The sequence below is a fragment of the Hyperolius riggenbachi genome, chromosome 2 (assembly GCF_040937935.1).
Source record: "Hyperolius riggenbachi isolate aHypRig1 chromosome 2, aHypRig1.pri, whole genome shotgun sequence".
Lineage (NCBI taxonomy): Eukaryota > Metazoa > Chordata > Amphibia > Anura > Hyperoliidae > Hyperolius > Hyperolius riggenbachi.
The window spans coordinates 316654538-316672538 of record NC_090647.1 but is presented as its reverse complement, the minus strand read 5'-3'; the positions used below and the strand labels follow the sequence as shown (position 1 = coordinate 316672538).

The window sequence follows — 18001 nt, the reverse complement described above, 5'->3', positions numbered from 1 at the left end:
GTGGGAGGGGCTAATACATTGGCATGCTGCGGAGAACTTGCGCCCTTTCAATTTCAATACGGCACTGCATCCCAAAAGAGCATTCATATGCTGTATTACAACAGCGCACTGTAGCAAAGTGGATGCTGTTATATAAATGAAAGATAAATGAGCAAGGGCTTTGGAATAAATGATATATGAAAACCTCACCCAAGCTAAAGTCAGTAAATAGGAGCAGTTAGAAGTGTGTTGGCTGTTTCGCCTAGTCATGTCTCTTTAGACATTGCACCGCTAGTAGTGGCTGGTAGAACAGCGCAGTGTGCAATCTCTGCCTGACCTGGTCTCCGTGGAGAGTGAGTGCATAGGATACACAATAGGTGATTATGGCACATGCTGATACCCCAACACAGTTTTCTCAGCAGAGTGTCTTTTTATGCTGGACATGCTTCTGATCTCTCTTGCTGCCATTTATAATAGTAGCCTATACTGTATGTTCTGCCTTCAGAACTGGCAGTAGTATAGTTAATGCAGCTTTCTTGCTGGTTCAGGAGATTGTGTCATCTGCTTCCAGTTGCTGCTGTTACATATTCTGCTTTCAGAAAATTCCTGTGAAGAAGGAATGGGAGGGGTACGCTACACATAGGAATGTTAGGCTTTCAGTACATGAGCATTTTACCAGGGACTTGCTGTTATGTATCCATGATGTGTATTTCCCAAACACAGACATAAGCTCGCCTTCCACCTCAGGAACACAATTTATGCTCATGTTTTCTTCAGTGAGTGGATACAGGCCATGGCCTTACCTATAGCCACCAGGCTCCAGGTACCGTTATACGGGAGCAATAAAGATGTAGGAAGGATTTTATAGCATTTCCTTCCTGACAATTCTTACCAGATGTCTACCTGCCTAACAATCCCGTGTCTATGTTGTCAGAACAAGCTTGTGTGCCCTAGCAGGCTTCCATTGTAAGTGGCCACATACAGGCGCACTGCCTCGCTGTCAGCACTGGGGGTTACTTCAGGCGCCACTGCTTGTCACCGACTGTGACTGTAAAACATTATGTGCTGCCTCAGGAATGATATAGTTAAGAAATCCTTTATAGTCGGATGGAAAACTGATCTCCAGGGGTGGGCCTATCTGGACGGGAAGTGCGGTTTCCACATCTGGATCCAATCGCTCCCTCCCCAGATGGGGCACGTTCCATGAAATGCTCTAAACTCTCTCGGATGTGTCGTTTAACCTCTTTATATGTGTGTGGGGATGTATATATATATATATATATATTATCTGCAAACCTGGCTTAGAGAATTAAAAGTTGTGTGTTTGTGTTATATGCGATTCAAGATTGCAACTCTCACCTAGGTCGTATTGGAACACAGTGGGGGTTGGTGAAAGATTACTTATGGTCCGATCCCACAATGTAATTGTTTTCTCGACATACTACTTTTTTTTTGCAATGAACAACCGTTTTTCACAATATCGTGTAACATTGTATAAAGTTAAACAGAGTTTGGTAGCTGGACAGTTTAATGGGCTCTGACGCTGACCTGCGATCAAATCTGGCCTCTTTCTGTTCAGTAAGCCAGTACCCATTCAGTAAGGTGTCCTTGGGCTAGACTCCCTAACACTGCTACTGCCTACTGAGCGTTCCCTAGTGGCTGCAGCTCAGGAGCTTTGAGGTCTGCCAGTAGAAAAGCATAATATAAATGTTGTTTCTTTTCTTTCTTTTAGTAAAATGCAGCGATCACAACCGTCATGTCAGATCACTGAACGATAATCGTTCAGATCCCCGTTGACTGCTGCAAACATTTTACCACGATCATTTAAACCAGTGGTCCTCAAACTAAGGCCCGCGGGCTGAATGTGGCCCCCTGAGGCTTTTTTACCGGCCTCACACACACACAAAATGTATTACTTATAGATGCGGTCAGCTACATCTTTAAATATTGGTGGTCCGAATATAGAACAGCAGTGCTGGCACCACCATCCACATGGAGGCCAGAAAGCAGCAATTTGCTGGTTTCCAATCAAATTCCACATCAGGTGACACTGCTGTCCAATTGGACTGCAGGTTGTCACCTGTGTATGCTTCACTCTCTGGCCCGCAAAGACTTCTGCATAATTGTATGTATATCATGTAAAAAGGAGAACAAAATCTTGCACCGCTCCAAGGTCCTTTATTCTATCAGTTCAATCTTCATACATATACATTCATGTCCATCTTGTAAATATAGAAATGTATTCAAACATACCCTGATGGAGTCCTGGCTGTGGGGCAATGTGGGGCGGCGCTCGGCGCACGGAGCCTCAGAGGAAGCTCGTTGAGCGAAACGGTCGTCAGGCAGGCCGCTGCCGCCCCACATTGCCCCACAGCCAGGACTCCATCAGGGTATGTTTGAATACATTTCTATATTTACAAGATGGACATGAATGTATATGTATGAAGATTGAACTGATAGAATAAAGGACCTTGGAGCGGTGCAAGATTTTGTTCTCCTTTTTACATGATATATACTGCATCTAATATTCCAATCTGAGCACGCCAAAGGTGGTACCCTATACTCCAGTACCAGTGAGTGAAACCCTCCCTGAAGCAGACGTCCACTGTGCCTACCACTCATATTCTATTTACACACGTTACTGATTGCGCACTATGGCTAGTGCACGTGGAGGAGTAAGCTTAGAGGAGGAAGATGACTTCACCATAGAGGGTATGGAGGAGGAGTCCAGTTCTGGAAGTGATAGTGACTTAGAAGAGGATATTGAAGCTGGAAGAGCAGACGCAGAAAATCTGTTTGACAACCCAGCTACCTCAACTACTAAGAACAAGGCTGTGGGGGCAAGAGTGGTGGAGCTGAGACTGGAAAGGCTCTGTGAAAAAGAAATTAAAGTTTTCTGGACAAAAACTACCTTAAAGAAATATAAAACTAAACAAATAACGGCAAGAGGGTTCCGACGATATTATGAACCAGCCGAGTACCAAAACGATCCCAAGTTTATGGAGAAATGGAGAGAAGCTCATGCTAAACAAGCTGTCATTCTACAAACAATTGTACTTGAAAGAACGGAGGAAGAACATGAGAAACTCTCAGAGGAAATCAAAAATTTGAAAGAGCAGTATAAATCTTTAGTAGAAGAAGATCGCTATCATAAAACACTAAAAAGGATCGAGAAAAGGCGCACGGAGCCTCAGAGGAAGCTCATTGAGCGAAACGGTCGTCAGGCAGGCCGCTGCCGCCCCACATTGCCCCACAGCCAGGACTCCATCAGGGTATGTTTGAATACATTTCTATATTTACAAGATGGACATGAATGTATATGTATGAAGATTGAACTGATAGAATAAAGGACCTTGGAGTGGTGCAAGATTTTGTTCTCCTTTTTACATGATATATACTGCATCTAATATTCCAATCTGAGCACGCCAAAGGTGGTACCCTATACTCCAGTACCAGTGAGTGAAACCCTCCCTGAAGCAGACGTCCACTGTGCCTACCACTCATATTCTATTTACACACGTAATAATTGTATGTATACTCCGGCCCCCCAGCAGTCTGACGTATGCTGACCCAGCCCTCGACCCAAAATGTTTGGGGACCCCTGATTTAAACAATCGTTCACACAGTTGTTACTGCAATCGTGAAGATGGATCGGGGAGCGATCGTTGGTCACTGCTGATCCACGATTCATCTTCACGTGGGTACTTCGCTTTAGTTAACCACTTGAGGACCTAGGGCTTTCTACCCCTTAAGGACCGGCCACTTTTTTTTCCATTCAGACCACTGCAGCTTTCACGGTTTATTGCTCGCTCATACAACCTACCACCTAAATGAATTTTGGCTCCTTTTCTTGTCACTAATAAAGCTTTCTTTTGGTGCTATTTGATTGCTCCTGCGATTTTTACTTTTTATTATATTCATCAAAAAAGACATGAATTTTGGCAAAAAAATGATTTTTTTAACTTTCTGTGCTGACATTTTTCAAATAAAGTAAAATTTCTGTATACATGCAGCGCAAAAAATGTGGACAAACATGTTTTTGATTAAAAAAAAAAACCCATTCAGTGTATATTTATTGGTTTGGGTAAAAGTTATAGCGTTTACAAACTATGGTGCAAAAAGTGAATTTTCTCATTTTCAAGCATCTATGACTTTTCTGACCCCCTGTCATGTTTCATGAGGGGCTAGAATTCCAGGATAGTATAAATACCCCCCAAATGACCCCATTTTGGAAAGAAGACATCCCAAAGTATTCACTGAGAGGCATAGTGAGTTCATAGAAGATATTATTTTTTGTCACAAGTAAGCGGAAAATGACACTTTGTGAGAAAAAAAAAAAAAAGTTTCCATTTCTTCTAACTTGCGACAAAAAAAATGAAATCTGCCACGGACTCACCATGCCCCTCTCTGAATACCTTGAAGGGTCTACTTTCCAAAATGGGGTCATTTGTGGGGTGTGTTTACTGTCCTGACATTTTGGGGGGTGCTAAATTGTAAGCACCCCTGTAAAGCCTAAAGGTGCTCATTGGACTTTGGACCCCTTAGCGCAGTTAGGCTGCAAAAAAGTGCCACACATGTGGTATTGCCGTACTCAGGAGAAGTAGTATAATGTGTTTTGGGGTGTATTTTTACACATACCCATGCTGGGTGGGAGAAATATCTCTGTAAATGACAATTTGTTAATTTTTTTACACACAATTGTCCATTTACAGAGATCTTTCTCCCACTCAGCATGGGTATGTGTAAAAATACACCCCAAAACACATTATACTACTTCTCCTGAGTACGGTGATACCACATGTGTGGCACTTTTTTGCACCCTAACTGCGCTAAAGGGCCCAAAGTCTAATGAGTACCTTTAGGATTTCACAGGTCATTTTGAGAAATTTCGTTTCAAGACTACTCCTCACGGTTTAGGGCCCCTAAAATGCCAGGGCAGTATAGGAACCCCACAAATGACCCCATTTTAGAAAGAAGACACCCCAAGGTATTCCGTTAGGAGTATGGTGAGTTCATAGAAGATTTTATTTTTTGTCAAAAGTTAGCGGAAAATGACACTTTGTGAAAAAACACAATTAAAATCAATTTCCGCTAACGTGACAAAAAATAAAATCTTCTATGAACTCGCCATACTCCTAACGGAATACCTTGGGGTGTCTTCTTTCTAAAATGGGGTCATTTGTGGGGTTCCTATACTGCCCTGGCATTTTAGGGGCTCTAAACCGTGAGGAGTAGTCTTGAAACGAAATTTCTCAAAAAGACCTGTGAAATCCTAAAGGTACTCATTGGACTTTGGGCCCTTTAGCGCTGTTAGGGTGCAAAAAAGTGCCACACATGTGGTATCGCCATACTCGGGAGAAGTAGTACAACGTGTTTTGGGGTGTATTTTTACACATACCCATGCTGGGTGGGAGAAACCTCTGTAAATGACAATCTTTTGATTTTTTTACACACAATTGTCCATTTACAGCGGTATTTCTCCCACCCAGCATGGGTATGTGTAAAAATACTCCCCAAAAGACATTGTACTACTTCTCCCGAGTACGGCGATACCACATGTGTGGCACTTTTTTGCACCCTAACTGCGCTAAGGGGCCCAAAGTCCAATGAGTACCTTTAGGATTTCACAGGTCATTTTTGTTTCAAGACTACTCCTCACGGTTTAGGGCCCCCAAAATGCCAGGGCAGTATAGGAACCCCACTAATGACCCCATTTTAGAAAGAAGACACCCCAAGGTATTCCGTTAGGAGTATGGTGAGTTCATAGAAGTTTTTATTTTTTTGTCACAAGTTAGCGGAAATTGATATTAATTGTTTTTTTTCACAAAGTGTCATTTTCCGCTAACTTGGGACAAAAAATAAAATCTTCTATGAACTCACCATACTCCTAACGGAATACCTTTGGGTGTCTTCTTTCTAGAATGGGTACATTTGTGGGGTTCCTACACTGCCCTGGCATTTTAGGGGCCCTAAACCGTGAGGAGTAGTCTTGAAACCAAATGTTGCAAAATGACCTGTGAAATCCTAAAGGTACTCATTGGACTTTGGGCCCCTTAGCGTACTTAGGGTGTAAAAAAGTGCCACACATGTGGTACCGCCGTACTCAGGAGAAGTAGTATAATGTGTTTTGGGGTGTATTTTTACACATACCCATGCTAAGTGTGAGAAATATCTCTGTAAATGACAATTGTTTGATGTTTTTTACACACAATTGTCCATTTACATAGAAATTTCTCCCACCCAGCATGGGTATGTGTAAAAATACACCCCAAAACACATTATACTACTTTTCCTGAGTACGGCGGTACCACATGTGTGACACTTTTTTGCAGCCTAGGTGCGCTAAGGGGCCCAACATCCTATTCACAGGTCATTTTGAGGCATTTGTTTTCTAGACTACTCCTCGCGGTTTAGGGCCCCTAAAATGCCAGGGCAGTATAGGAACCCCACAAGTGACCCCATTTTAGAAAGAAGACACCCCAAGGTATTCCGTTAGGTGTATGGTGAGTTCATAGAAGATTTTATTTTTTGTCACAAGTTAGTGAAAAATGACACTTTGTGAAAAAAACCAATAAAAATCAATTTCCGCTAACTTTTGACAAAAAATAAAATCTTCTATGAACTCGTCATACACCTAACAGAATACCTTGGGGTGTCTTTTTTTCTAAAATGGGGTCACTTGTGGGGTTCCTATACCGCCCTGGCATTTTACGGGCCCAAAACCGTGAGTAGTCTGGAAACCAAATGTCTCAAAATGACTGTTCAGGGGTATAAGCATCTGCAAATTTTGATGACTGGTGGTCTATGAGGGGGCGAATTTTGTGGAACCGGTCATAAGCAGGGTGGCCTTTTAGATGACAGGTTGTATTGGGCCTGATCTGATGGATAGGAGTGCTAGGGGGGTGACAGGAGGTGATTGATGGGTGTCTCAGGGGGTGGTTAGAGGGGAAAATAGATGCAATCAATGCACTGGGGAGGTAATCGGAAGGGGGTCTGAGGGGGATCTGAGGGTTTGGCCGAGTGATCAGGAGCCCACACGGGGCAAATTAGGGCCTGATCTGATGGGTAGGTGTGTTAGGGGGTGACAGGAGGTGATTGATGGGTGTCTCAAGGTGTGATTAGAGGGGGGAATAGATGCAAGCAATGCACTGGCGAGGTGATCAGGGCTGGGGTCTGAGAGCATTCTGAGGGTGTGGGCGGGTGATTGAGTGCCCTAGGGGCAGATAGGGGTCTAATCTGATAGGTAGCAGTGACAGGGGGTGATTGATGGGTAATTAGTGGGTGTTTAGGGTAGAGAACAGATGTAAACACTGCACTTGGGAGGTGATCGGACGTCGGATCTGCGGGCGATCTATTGGTGTGGGTGGGTGATCAGATTGCCCGCAAGGGGCAGGTTAGGGGCTGATTGATGGGTGGCAGTGACAGCGGGTGATTGATGGGTGGCAGTGACAGGGGGTGATTGATGGGTGGCAGTGACAGGGGGTGATTGATGGGTGATTGACAGGTAATCAGTGGGTTATTACAGGGGAGAACAGATGTAAATATTGCACTGGCGAATTGATAAGGGGGGGTCTGAGGGCAATCTGAGCGTGTAAGCGGGTGATTGGGTGCCCGCAAGGGGCAGATTAGGGTCTGATCTGATGGGTAACAGTGATAGGGGGTGATTGATGGGTGATTGATGGGTAATTAGTGGGTGTTTAGAGGAGAGAATAGATGTAAACGCTGCGCTTGGGTGGTGATCTGATGTCGGATCTGCGGGCGATCTATTGGTGTGGGTGGGTGATCAGATTGCCCGCAAGGGGCAGGTTAGGGGCTGATTGATGGGTGGCAGTGACAGGGGGTGATTGATGGGTGGCAGTGACAGGGGGTGATTGATGGGTGATTGACAGGTGATCAGTGGGTTATTACAGGGAAGGACAGATGTAAATAATGCCCTGGCGAATTGATAAGGGGGGGTCTGAGGGCAATCTGAGCGTGTAAGCGGGTGATTGGGTGCCCGCAAGGGGCAGATTAGTGTCTGATCTGATGGGTAACAGTGACAGGTGGTGATAGGGGGTGATTGATGGGTAATTAGTGGGTGTTTAGAGGAGAGAATAGATGTAAACGCTGCGCTTGGGTGGTGATCTGATGTCGGATCTGCGGGCGATCTATTGGTGTGGGTGGGTGATCAGATTGCCCGCAAGGGGCAGGTTAGGGGCTGATTGATGGGTGGCAGTGACAGGGGGTGATTGATGGGTGGCAGTGACAGGGGGTGATTGACAGGTGATCAGTGGGTTATTACAGGGAAGGACAGATGTAAATAATGCCCTGGCGAATTGATAAGGGGGGGTCTGAGGGCAATCTGAGCGTGTAGGCGGGTGATTGGGTGCCCGCAAGGGGCAGATTAGGGTCTGATCTGATGGGTAACAGTGACAGGTGGTGATAGGGGGTGATTGATGGGTGATTGATGGGTAATTAGTGGGTGTTTAGAGGAGCGAATAGATGTAAACGCTGCGCTTGGGTGGTGATCTGATGTCGGATCTGCGGGCGATCTATTGGTGTGGGTGGGTGATCAGATTGCCCGCAAGGGGCAGGTTAGGGGCTGATTGATGGGTGGCAGTGACAGGGGGTGATTGATGGGTGATTGACAGGTGATTGACAGGTGATTGACAGGTGATCAGGGGGGATAGATGCATACAGTACATGGGGTGGGGGGGTCGGGGGGGGGGGGGTCTGGGGAGAATCTGAGGGGTGGGGGGGTGATCAGGAGGGGGCAGGGGGGGGGATAAAAAAAAATAGCGTTGACAGATAGTGACAGGGAGTGATTGATGGGTGATTAGGGGGGTGATTGGGTGCAAACAGGGGTCTGGGGGGTGGGCAGGGGGGGGGGTCTGATGGGTGCTGTGGGCGATCTGGGGCAGGGGGGGGGGAAATCAGTGTGCTTGGTGCAGACTAGGGTGGCTGCAGCCTGCCCTGGTGGTCCCTCGGACACTGGGACCACCAGGGCAGGAGGCAGCCTGTATAATACACTTTGTAAACATTACAAAGTGTATTATACACTTTGTATGCGGCGATCGTCAGGTTAACATCCCGCCGGCGCTTCCGTATGGCCGGCGGGATGTTGCGGCGGGTGAGCGGCGCCAGGCGGAGGCGGAGGATCGCGTCACTGATGACGCGATCGCTCCGCCCATGCCCCTACAAGGACCGCCGCCAATTGTCAATACGGCGGTCCTTACGGGGTCCACTTCCCGGCCGCCAATTGTATATACGGCGGTCGGGAAGTGGTTAAAGGAACACTATCGATTACCATGTTTTTTTTCAATTGAGATAGGAATTGTTTAGGAAGTGCTGCTAAGTACTGATGTATACATTTCACTGGCAACCTCTCTTTTTACTGTTATCAAAATACTTTCACACTTTACTGACGTCAAAACTGATGGCAGAATGAGCCATGAGGGGTTAACCCTGTGTGTAACTCTGTGTGTGAGAGAGAAAGCTCTCTGCAGCTGCTGTGTCTCTGACTGAAGGGTCTGAAGAGAGCAGAGGAAATGTAACTTGTTATAAACGTTTGTAATTGTCTGAGACACCACAGCTTTTCATACTTTTTTTTGCTTTCAGTGAAAAATACTCTGTAGTCTGATATGAAACTCTGGCTGTGCATTGAAGCAGGCACCCCTTCTGCAGTTGATTTGTCCCAGTATAGCTAAATCCTACCCTCAATAAATTAAAGCTTTTGCCTCTGATATTTAACATGAAAAGTAGGAAAATGTTTACATAGCTACTTAGACATTATTTGCACACTGTCATTTTAGAACACTTGGGTATTGATAGTGTTCCTTTAAGTTGCTGCATGGAACTGCAATCACACAACCACTCATTTACAAGGATGTCAGAAACCCTCACTATGACCTAATATGACCCAGGTGAGGGTAATCAGAATTCACACATCGCTTACGATTTGCATGTAATGTATTTAATAGGAATTTGCATTGCGTTTTTGCTATGAAAATTTTCCATGTGAATGCACTTACGTTTTCGTGTAAAATCAATGTAAAAGCACACAGGCACTGACATGGTTAAAATCGCATACTTACAAAAATACATGAAAACGCATGCAAATTCGCATGAAAATTCGCATACAAACGCATATGAATTTGCATCCGCATTTTCCGCAAAGAAATCTCACCGCACTAGTGGAAACGGGTCCTAAAAGATTGTATTAAGATGTTTTAGCTTTGACCCATGTACCATCCACATTCCAGAACCAGTGACTAAGTGTCAGTCTCTTTAATGTGTTTAGAACTCTTTCCACCATCTCCATATACAGGTTTGCTACTGTAAGAGACAATCCTGTTTCTGTCTGTACAATTTATCCTGAAGGTGGTGATCATTTTCATAGAGTAAACAAACTGAATTTTCCAACATGCCCAATTAGTCATTATTGAATGTTCTACAAAATTGACTGAGATTTGATGAAAAGAGAGGTTTCATTCAATTTTGTGCAATCCATCATTTTATTGAATAATTGTAAAAATTGAATGATTTGCTTGTACAGTATTGTGTGTGGTCCCAAGACAGGTAAAAAGGGCGCCGGACATCTGGTCACTGCCATAGGCTGTAATGTGAATTATGGCTATAGCTTCGCCCAGAGGGTAATTTGGACGCCGGCAAAAGACGGAGCCCAAATAATGAAAAAAAAAAAACAGCAATAGCTTGAAGCTGTAATGCATTTTACCTCTCAGTCCGCTGCAGCTGGGAGGGGGGATAATGATTTACACTGCCGGGAAATTTGTAATAGCAGGATGAGACGTTCTTCCGACTCACCCTGCGCCCAAATTTCCCTGTGCCCTCTTTACAAGAATGCGTATGGGTTATCTTTTTGCTTTAAATGCTTGCTATTTAGGCAGAGATTCAACAAGGCACATACTTAGTCAGAATCAAGCTCAGTCCGCTTAATGTGCTATAAAATGTCAAACTCTGGATAATCTGTATTTCTTTCACAGTGGGTATATGTGTCAGGCATATGAAATCATAGGGCAGCATATTTTCCTCTCACCCTAAAATTAATTCACTGACTTTCTTGATGAATCTTTCAGGATTTTGAATATGGTGTACCAGTTACCAACCAAGAGTTTCTTCAAACCAGGCAACCCACTGAGACAAAAACGTGTCCACCTAGGATCCAACGCCTACAGCAAACACAAGCAAAGCCACTTGGTGTATGCAGTCCAGAGTATTAGTACATTGGAGAAACCTAGTTCCCCCGTGAGTAAGCACATGGCCCTACATTGCAGGGCTACCTCTGCTGGACATGATTCTGCAGTAGGTTTGATGATCAAATCCAGGTTCCTCATTCCAAGCTGAAAGCCTTGACCACAACGACCCTCTCCACTAGATTTGGTGCTGAACTGAGGTATACAGCATAATCCATGTTTTTCATATATCGAAACCCGGATTTGAACATCAGCAGTACTCTGCAGTCTACCTACATCTCAGGGAGAGCTGAGATCTCAGCTGAGATGCACATAATAAAATGACTTCATTAGAAATGCCTCCTAGAAAACACACAATGAATGAGATGATTATTTTCCAACTTTTGTTGCAAATTCTAGACAGCTTGAAACTGGGCTAATCAAACTGCAGCAATTTCACTTGACTGGATCAAGCTGAAGCTCCATGGCATTTGCAACAAAGTCAAAAAATCATCATCTCACTGCTCATCTCTGTTCTGGAACAGAGAATTATTTCCAACTGAAGCTACTTATAATTCTCTTTGGATATTCCCACTGAGAATTCTCATGCAAGACAAAGGGTAAGTGTCTTATGAGAAACAAGTCTTAACAAAAACCACAGTAAGGTAATTTAACAATGGCCATGTGTTAGAGCGAAGCAGGTCATTTTGGTGCCCTAACCCGCGCTGTGCCTGACCTGGGCACCGCCATAGACATATTGTTATTATGTCTATGGTCGCACAGTAGTGTAATTTGGGTTCCAGTGATCGCCAGACCCCAAATTATTTCTCCCTCCAAGTTGCTACGACTCGGAGGGGAAATAATAATTAACGCCGCCTGGGTATTTGTGCGGCAACAGGGTAAGCTGTCATTTGGCTCACCCTGCACCAAAATGGCATGCTGTGCTTATCCATGTACGCATGCTGGAGACACTTTATATGCAGTTTATGTTTTATTGTATAAATTGAGCATCCCACAGTTTTGCTGTGGTGTGCAGGACCACATGTTCTCATCAAAGTTCAGGCCCAATCTGAGTGTTCATGTAGCTATAGAGTTCGGCTAAGAGCATTCCTACTTGTCTTTTCATTTTTTTCTGTAGGACAATGTCGAGGTTTCACTGTTAATAACATAATGAATTCAGGCCACTTCTGGCACAGTCTCTTGGCTGCTTTCTCTTGTTCCTTCTAATTTCTCTTCAGTTATGACGTGAACCTCTGAGCAGACCTCTTCTCCATTCTCCAGTCTGGGCCAGCTACGACACTTCTGACCTCTATGAGGTACTTGAACAGCCTCTTCTTTTGCTGTTCTTTCTCCTATGTTCAGCCTGACATCAGAGCTGTAGCATCTGTCAGTGTCTTTATTCCTGAGTCTACTTGCCAGCTGGGGTAAAGATGAAATACATGGATCTGAATGCAAGCTCACTAGAGACACAGACAAGTCATTAATGGGTGGACACAAAAGCTGGGCCCTGATTAATATATTCCTTCTGTTGTCCAGCTCCCCAGAACTGTCATTCCATGAATTTGGATCTTGTACTTTCCCTTTGCTGTTTGCAGATAATGCAATGTCTGTTGCTGTCTGTGTCACTGCTCTGCTTTGCAGGAGTCTCCTTGTTTCCATATCCCGATTTTCATACAAAAGAGTGTTAGCGCATATAAATACAAAGAGTCCGAATCCCATTATGACTGGGCCAATTAGTTTCAGTTTCTCCACAGAATGACGAGACTGTGGTGGTGGGATGGATGGTGAAGGACTGTTAGATTTGTGGGGCCAATAGCCAATCACAGCCACAGTCAGTCCAATTAAGACCAGAAGGATTCCTACAAGCACAAATGCTCCAGGTAGTGAGCGAAGACGTAGCTGGCCTTTAGGTGGACCCTCCTGCGGTGGAGGAGGACTGCGGCATCGCTGGAATAAACCAACAAAGCGAGGGAAAACATGTACATCCAGGTGATGGGAAGTTAAACGCTTCATAGCTGCAAGGGGATCTGGGAAGAGAAAAATATACAGTGTCAATGATGAACATATATATAACTTGCAAAAATATTGAAAACTGTGATTTTTCTGTATAATTATTTTTTCACTTTTATTTATTAGGTTTAGTACTAAAATTAAAACAACCTTTTTATATTAATTTCAAATTAAGATGGGACAGTTTTTTAAAACTCTTTCTGCCGTGCAAACTGGCAAGCTTTGTTAATATAAGAGAGACCAAGTTAACAGGAACCAGGTCTGTGGACTTTGCTCTTGTAATGCCAGGGACTGTTCACACTGCACATGATCTACCAACAGTGCCAGGACAATGTGAAAAGCATTGTTTTCAAGGAGAGCAATTCATGCTTCTTGTTGGTCGGCTAAAAAAGGTTGCTGAAGGGCCTATTGTAGAAATGAATGGAAAATTCCTGCCAGTGACAGTACAATATTAGAAAGTGCTACAAAGTGTCAGTTAAGGCGCCCATACACTGGTTGATTTCAGCCATCAATCGATCGATTGATTCTACGGAATCAATCAATCAGAAATCGATTCTATCAAATCTATCGATCGATCGATTTGATCTATCTGACAGGATGGAAAATCTAGATCGATCTGCTGCTGACAGGAGATCAATGGCCCATAGAGTTGGATTGGATCCAGAGCTGGGACAAGGTCCTCCAGCACCCACCGCTGAGACACCAAAGTGCGCCCCTCCATCCCTCCCACCCCAGCTGTCACACACTGATTGCTATTAGACTAAGAGGGCCACAGGGCCCACAACCTCCCTAACACCTTAATATCTAGTTATCTGGCTTGCAGTCACTGCTATGTATCCCCTTTTCTTATTTCTTTCTGCTTCATACACAATTAGGAATGACAGCTGAATGAATTGTGCGCCCCCTCCTACACTGCGCCCTGAGGCTGGAGCCTCTCCAACCTATGCCTCGGCCCGGCCCTGATTGGATCTAATGGTCCAATAATGCATTTAGATAGATTTCCAATAGATTTTATTTTGAAATGTATTGGAAATCTGTTCCTAGTGTGTGGCACACATCAGATAGATTCCTGTCAGATTCGACTTGACAGAAATGTATCGGATGGTCGAATGCTGCAAATCTATAAGTGTATGGCCACCTTTAGCGCGCACTTATGGAAAGGGCATGTGCTAATTTTGCCACAGGGAGAAGTCTAAAGACAGCGCTTCTTAATCTAGGCTATCTCGGTGAATATAACAAATATATTTCCCTACTAATTACCTAATTTTTCCCGTAATTCAGGCTCCGGCTTTTGCTGGTACCCAAATGACACAGTGAGCATTACCGTCTATGGCGGAACCCAAACCTGGCTCGGGGATTTATTTCCCTTTAATGCATACTGGCCCATATGCAATTCACTTTTTCACCTGTGTTTTCTCCTAGGTGATATTTTTAAACTTGTCAATAAAATGCCTTTTAAGCCTCCAGAAGGCTAGAAAATTATTAAAATAATTTTGATAGTACTTTTTCACCAACGTTTGGGTACTTTTTTAATTGAAAAGTACTGAAAAGTTATTTAAAATCAAAGATGAAAAATTATCTCCTAGGTGAAAACTCAGGTGAAAAAGAGAATTGCATATGGCCCACTGTGTGAAACATATCATTTGCACATACATCTTTTTTGTATTCTGAATTTTTATATTACCTGGATAGCTGGGTTTGCAGATCTGTCTTCCTATGCCATTGTCAGATGCTCTTCGCCTAAAAAAACAGCAATCTATGAGCTGCCCCGACTCCTCCCCCTATCCAGTTATCACCCACGTGAGGAAGTCAGGAGAAGCTGGAAGGAGGCACCAAGCAGTCTGTTCCTCTGAGCTGACCCTGCCCACCACCTCTCTGGGCTCCGCAGGAAGAATGGAAGGAGGGAGGCGGGGTCAGGTCATGGCACTGTGCTGGGTAAGCAACTCCCACTTTCTAAGCAGCACTTTGTGCAAAGATCACTGGGTCTTATAACTGACTTTTTTCAAAGGGAAGATCTTTCGTGCAGCTGTGACAAATATGACAATTGTGCTAGTAATGGCCTCTGTTCACATTTATGAACAAAGAAAAGTCTGTGAGGGAGATCGAGTTCTTGAGAGGCAGTTCACTCTATGCACTGTGGGGTCTATGGCAGTATCTGCTGCATTTAAGAACAATGCCTTTACTGTCCAAAAGAGTTGGACGCAATGGACAAACTTGGACACAGTGTAGGTGAACGTGTGAACAGGTCCATACCTACCCCCTGAAAAATATGTCACCCACTCTGCATGCCTGCTGGTCTGATGCCACCCGCTATGAGAAACTGTCTGGCAGTAGACCTAGTGTGAACAAAGCCTGAAGCTTGATCAAATTATTCAGATAACAACAGCAGAGCAAGTTTGAAGTACAGATGGTGCTGCTGAAGCACTTATCAGTCCACCTGGGATATTATAGACACACTCAGAGTGCAGGTAATCACTCCAGTGCCACTCTACATCCTGTCTGCACATACAGGAGCTGGAGTGAGGCTTTTCAGTCTCGCAAAAGGAGAAGGACAGTGCTGCTAACATATAGGGCACTTGCCCCAAATGTTGTAGCCTAGTGATGTCACTGCTTCCTGCTCATTTCATTGTCCTAATTCCAAGCTGTATATGATTTGAATGAAAGTTGTAATTATTAGGCTCTCATTGACTATCTGTAATAGGTAAAATCATACACTGAAATATTGCATGCCCTACATATAAGCAGCTTCTTCATTTCTAACATGCAACAGATGAGCATCATTTTGAATCCCAATCATTTACAAACAAGACAAGAGCTAAACATAGATGTTGCACAGCAGACCTTCAAAAGTACAGAGGCCATTATGATAGAATCACTTATTTATTAAAAGAAATGATGTACTGTAAATAGTATGAGCGACTCTGTAATGTAATGATTTCTATGCTGTTTGGTGTGCGGAGTAGTTGCCGGGACCCTCACTCTGCTCCCACCATGAGCACTGTCTATGAAAGCTGCCACTTGCAGTGCATTTCCACCTCTAATGGCAAGGATAATGACATTTCATTTATCATTGGGTTTAAAATGTTCCCACACAGAGGAGGCCAGCTGAGTCCAGGGAAATTCTAGGACCAGGCCTTATAAGGCTCTACAGGGGAGGAGGACACTAAAGCTGGGTTATAGAGTAAATAGAGAAATACACTGGCATGTAATGTGTCCCCCGGGTACCACTAGCCACAACTGTCTTCATCTTCTACAAGTATTATATGTCTAGCTAAGACCACCCGGCCTTTATCTGTTCCAAGGAAGTCATCTACACCTGCCTGGCTTATCCTATCAGTGTTTCTCACCATTAGTATAGCACGTTCCCCCTTTATGAAAGAAGGTGTTTTCAGGCTACCCTCTACATCTTTTCCAGTACACCTTGATTTATGTAGGTTAGGAATACTTCATCTTTGCATGTAAATACTTCTCCAGAATCTCAGTATTATCTTCATTAACTAAAGTACTTCTCCAGACTTATTTACACATGATTTATCAACTTATAAATCCCCCAACTCATTGCGACAGAGTGACTATGACAAGCTGGAGTACCAGCTAAGTGTCCCCTAGGTGTTGAGAACCTAGGCTTGTGCACAATAGTCAGCTGGCCATGATACATAGCCACGCACATCTCCAGCCTGCCAATGCCATGTACATGCCACTGTACAGTATTATTCTAGAAAGCAGTCTACTGCTTGCCAATAGGCAGAGATCTGTCTTATATTCTCTGTAAGGACTATGACAAATGGGTAACATTTAGCAGCTGCAATTCCCCAACTTCATTTCTGTTAATATTATTAAATGCAGTTAGTGACTACTGTGTATACTGTAACAGCAACAAGTCTCCGCTAACAACATGTCTGGTGTGCTATAGCTGATACCGATGCTACACTGTAGCTGGGATGTACCGTATATGCCAATTTATGAAAACAAAGTGCAGTACATACCTTTGTATGCGCCACATCAATACCAAGCAATTCCTGTGCCAGTCTCTCGCTTGTCTGGAGTATCTGAGAACTGGCTTTCTGGAAAGTATTCTGCTTTTCTCTTTAGAGTGCCAGGCATAGGATTCCCCAGCTCTGTAACACCTGTTGCATATGCAGCATTATAATTCTTAGACACAGCATTGCATTCCTGTGCTCCCGCTCTGTACCAGGATCTGTCCTAGGACATGAGTTTGGGTTAAGAATCTGGCTTTCTGGAATAGGGAGGAGACAGGAGATGGGAAGAAAGGAGGGAGGGCATTGTTAAAGAAACAAGCACACAGTATTGAGTCATAAAGGCAAGAAAACTACTATTTCTGGTGGAAAGTACTCCATCATGGTGCTATATTGTAATACGTGCTCACAGGAGAAGGCAGCATTCTCACTCAACAGTTTTCTATCCGTTTCACATTTATAGATTACATTTCATTCGTTCACATTTGTTCTGTGTAGAATCTCAGCTCTCTGCACTGTTCAGCTACAATTCTGTGCTTCATCTTAATGAGAACTGTGTTTTTATTCTGCCATTTCGTTTTGTATTGCTAAGTTTGCGGTTGTTTTATACAATTATTTTTTGAGCACCTTTTATTGCCTTTTAGAGGTCCAATTAGTGTCTTTGATAATAGTTGTTTTCTGTAAGTATCTTAATGTTTTGTTCATGTGTGGTGTGATGCAACCACAATAATTACACTCTAATTCTTTCACTTTTGCACTTTGCTTTGTGGTGAGCATACAGTATAGTCTCATTATTGCTGTAGTATTCCTGGCGGCTTTGCTTTCACGTCTGCTGAAAAACGTCAGTATTTGTTGTCAGTTTTA

General features: G+C 43.8%; 1 protein-coding gene across 1 annotated transcript; it reads right to left on the bottom strand.

The window, feature by feature from the left end:
• Nucleotides 1–10509: 10509 nt before the first annotated feature.
• TMEM200B (transmembrane protein 200B) lies at nucleotides 10510–17776 on the bottom strand. The gene is made up of 2 exons (XM_068265458.1): nucleotides 17147–17776; nucleotides 10510–13177 (listed from the first exon to the last, which is right to left on the bottom strand). Exon 2 carries the CDS (start codon nucleotides 13161–13163, stop codon nucleotides 12327–12329), a length of 837 nt encoding a protein of 278 aa, XP_068121559.1. The 5' UTR covers nucleotides 13164–13177; nucleotides 17147–17776; the 3' UTR covers nucleotides 10510–12326.
• Nucleotides 17777–18001: the final 225 nt, after the last annotated feature.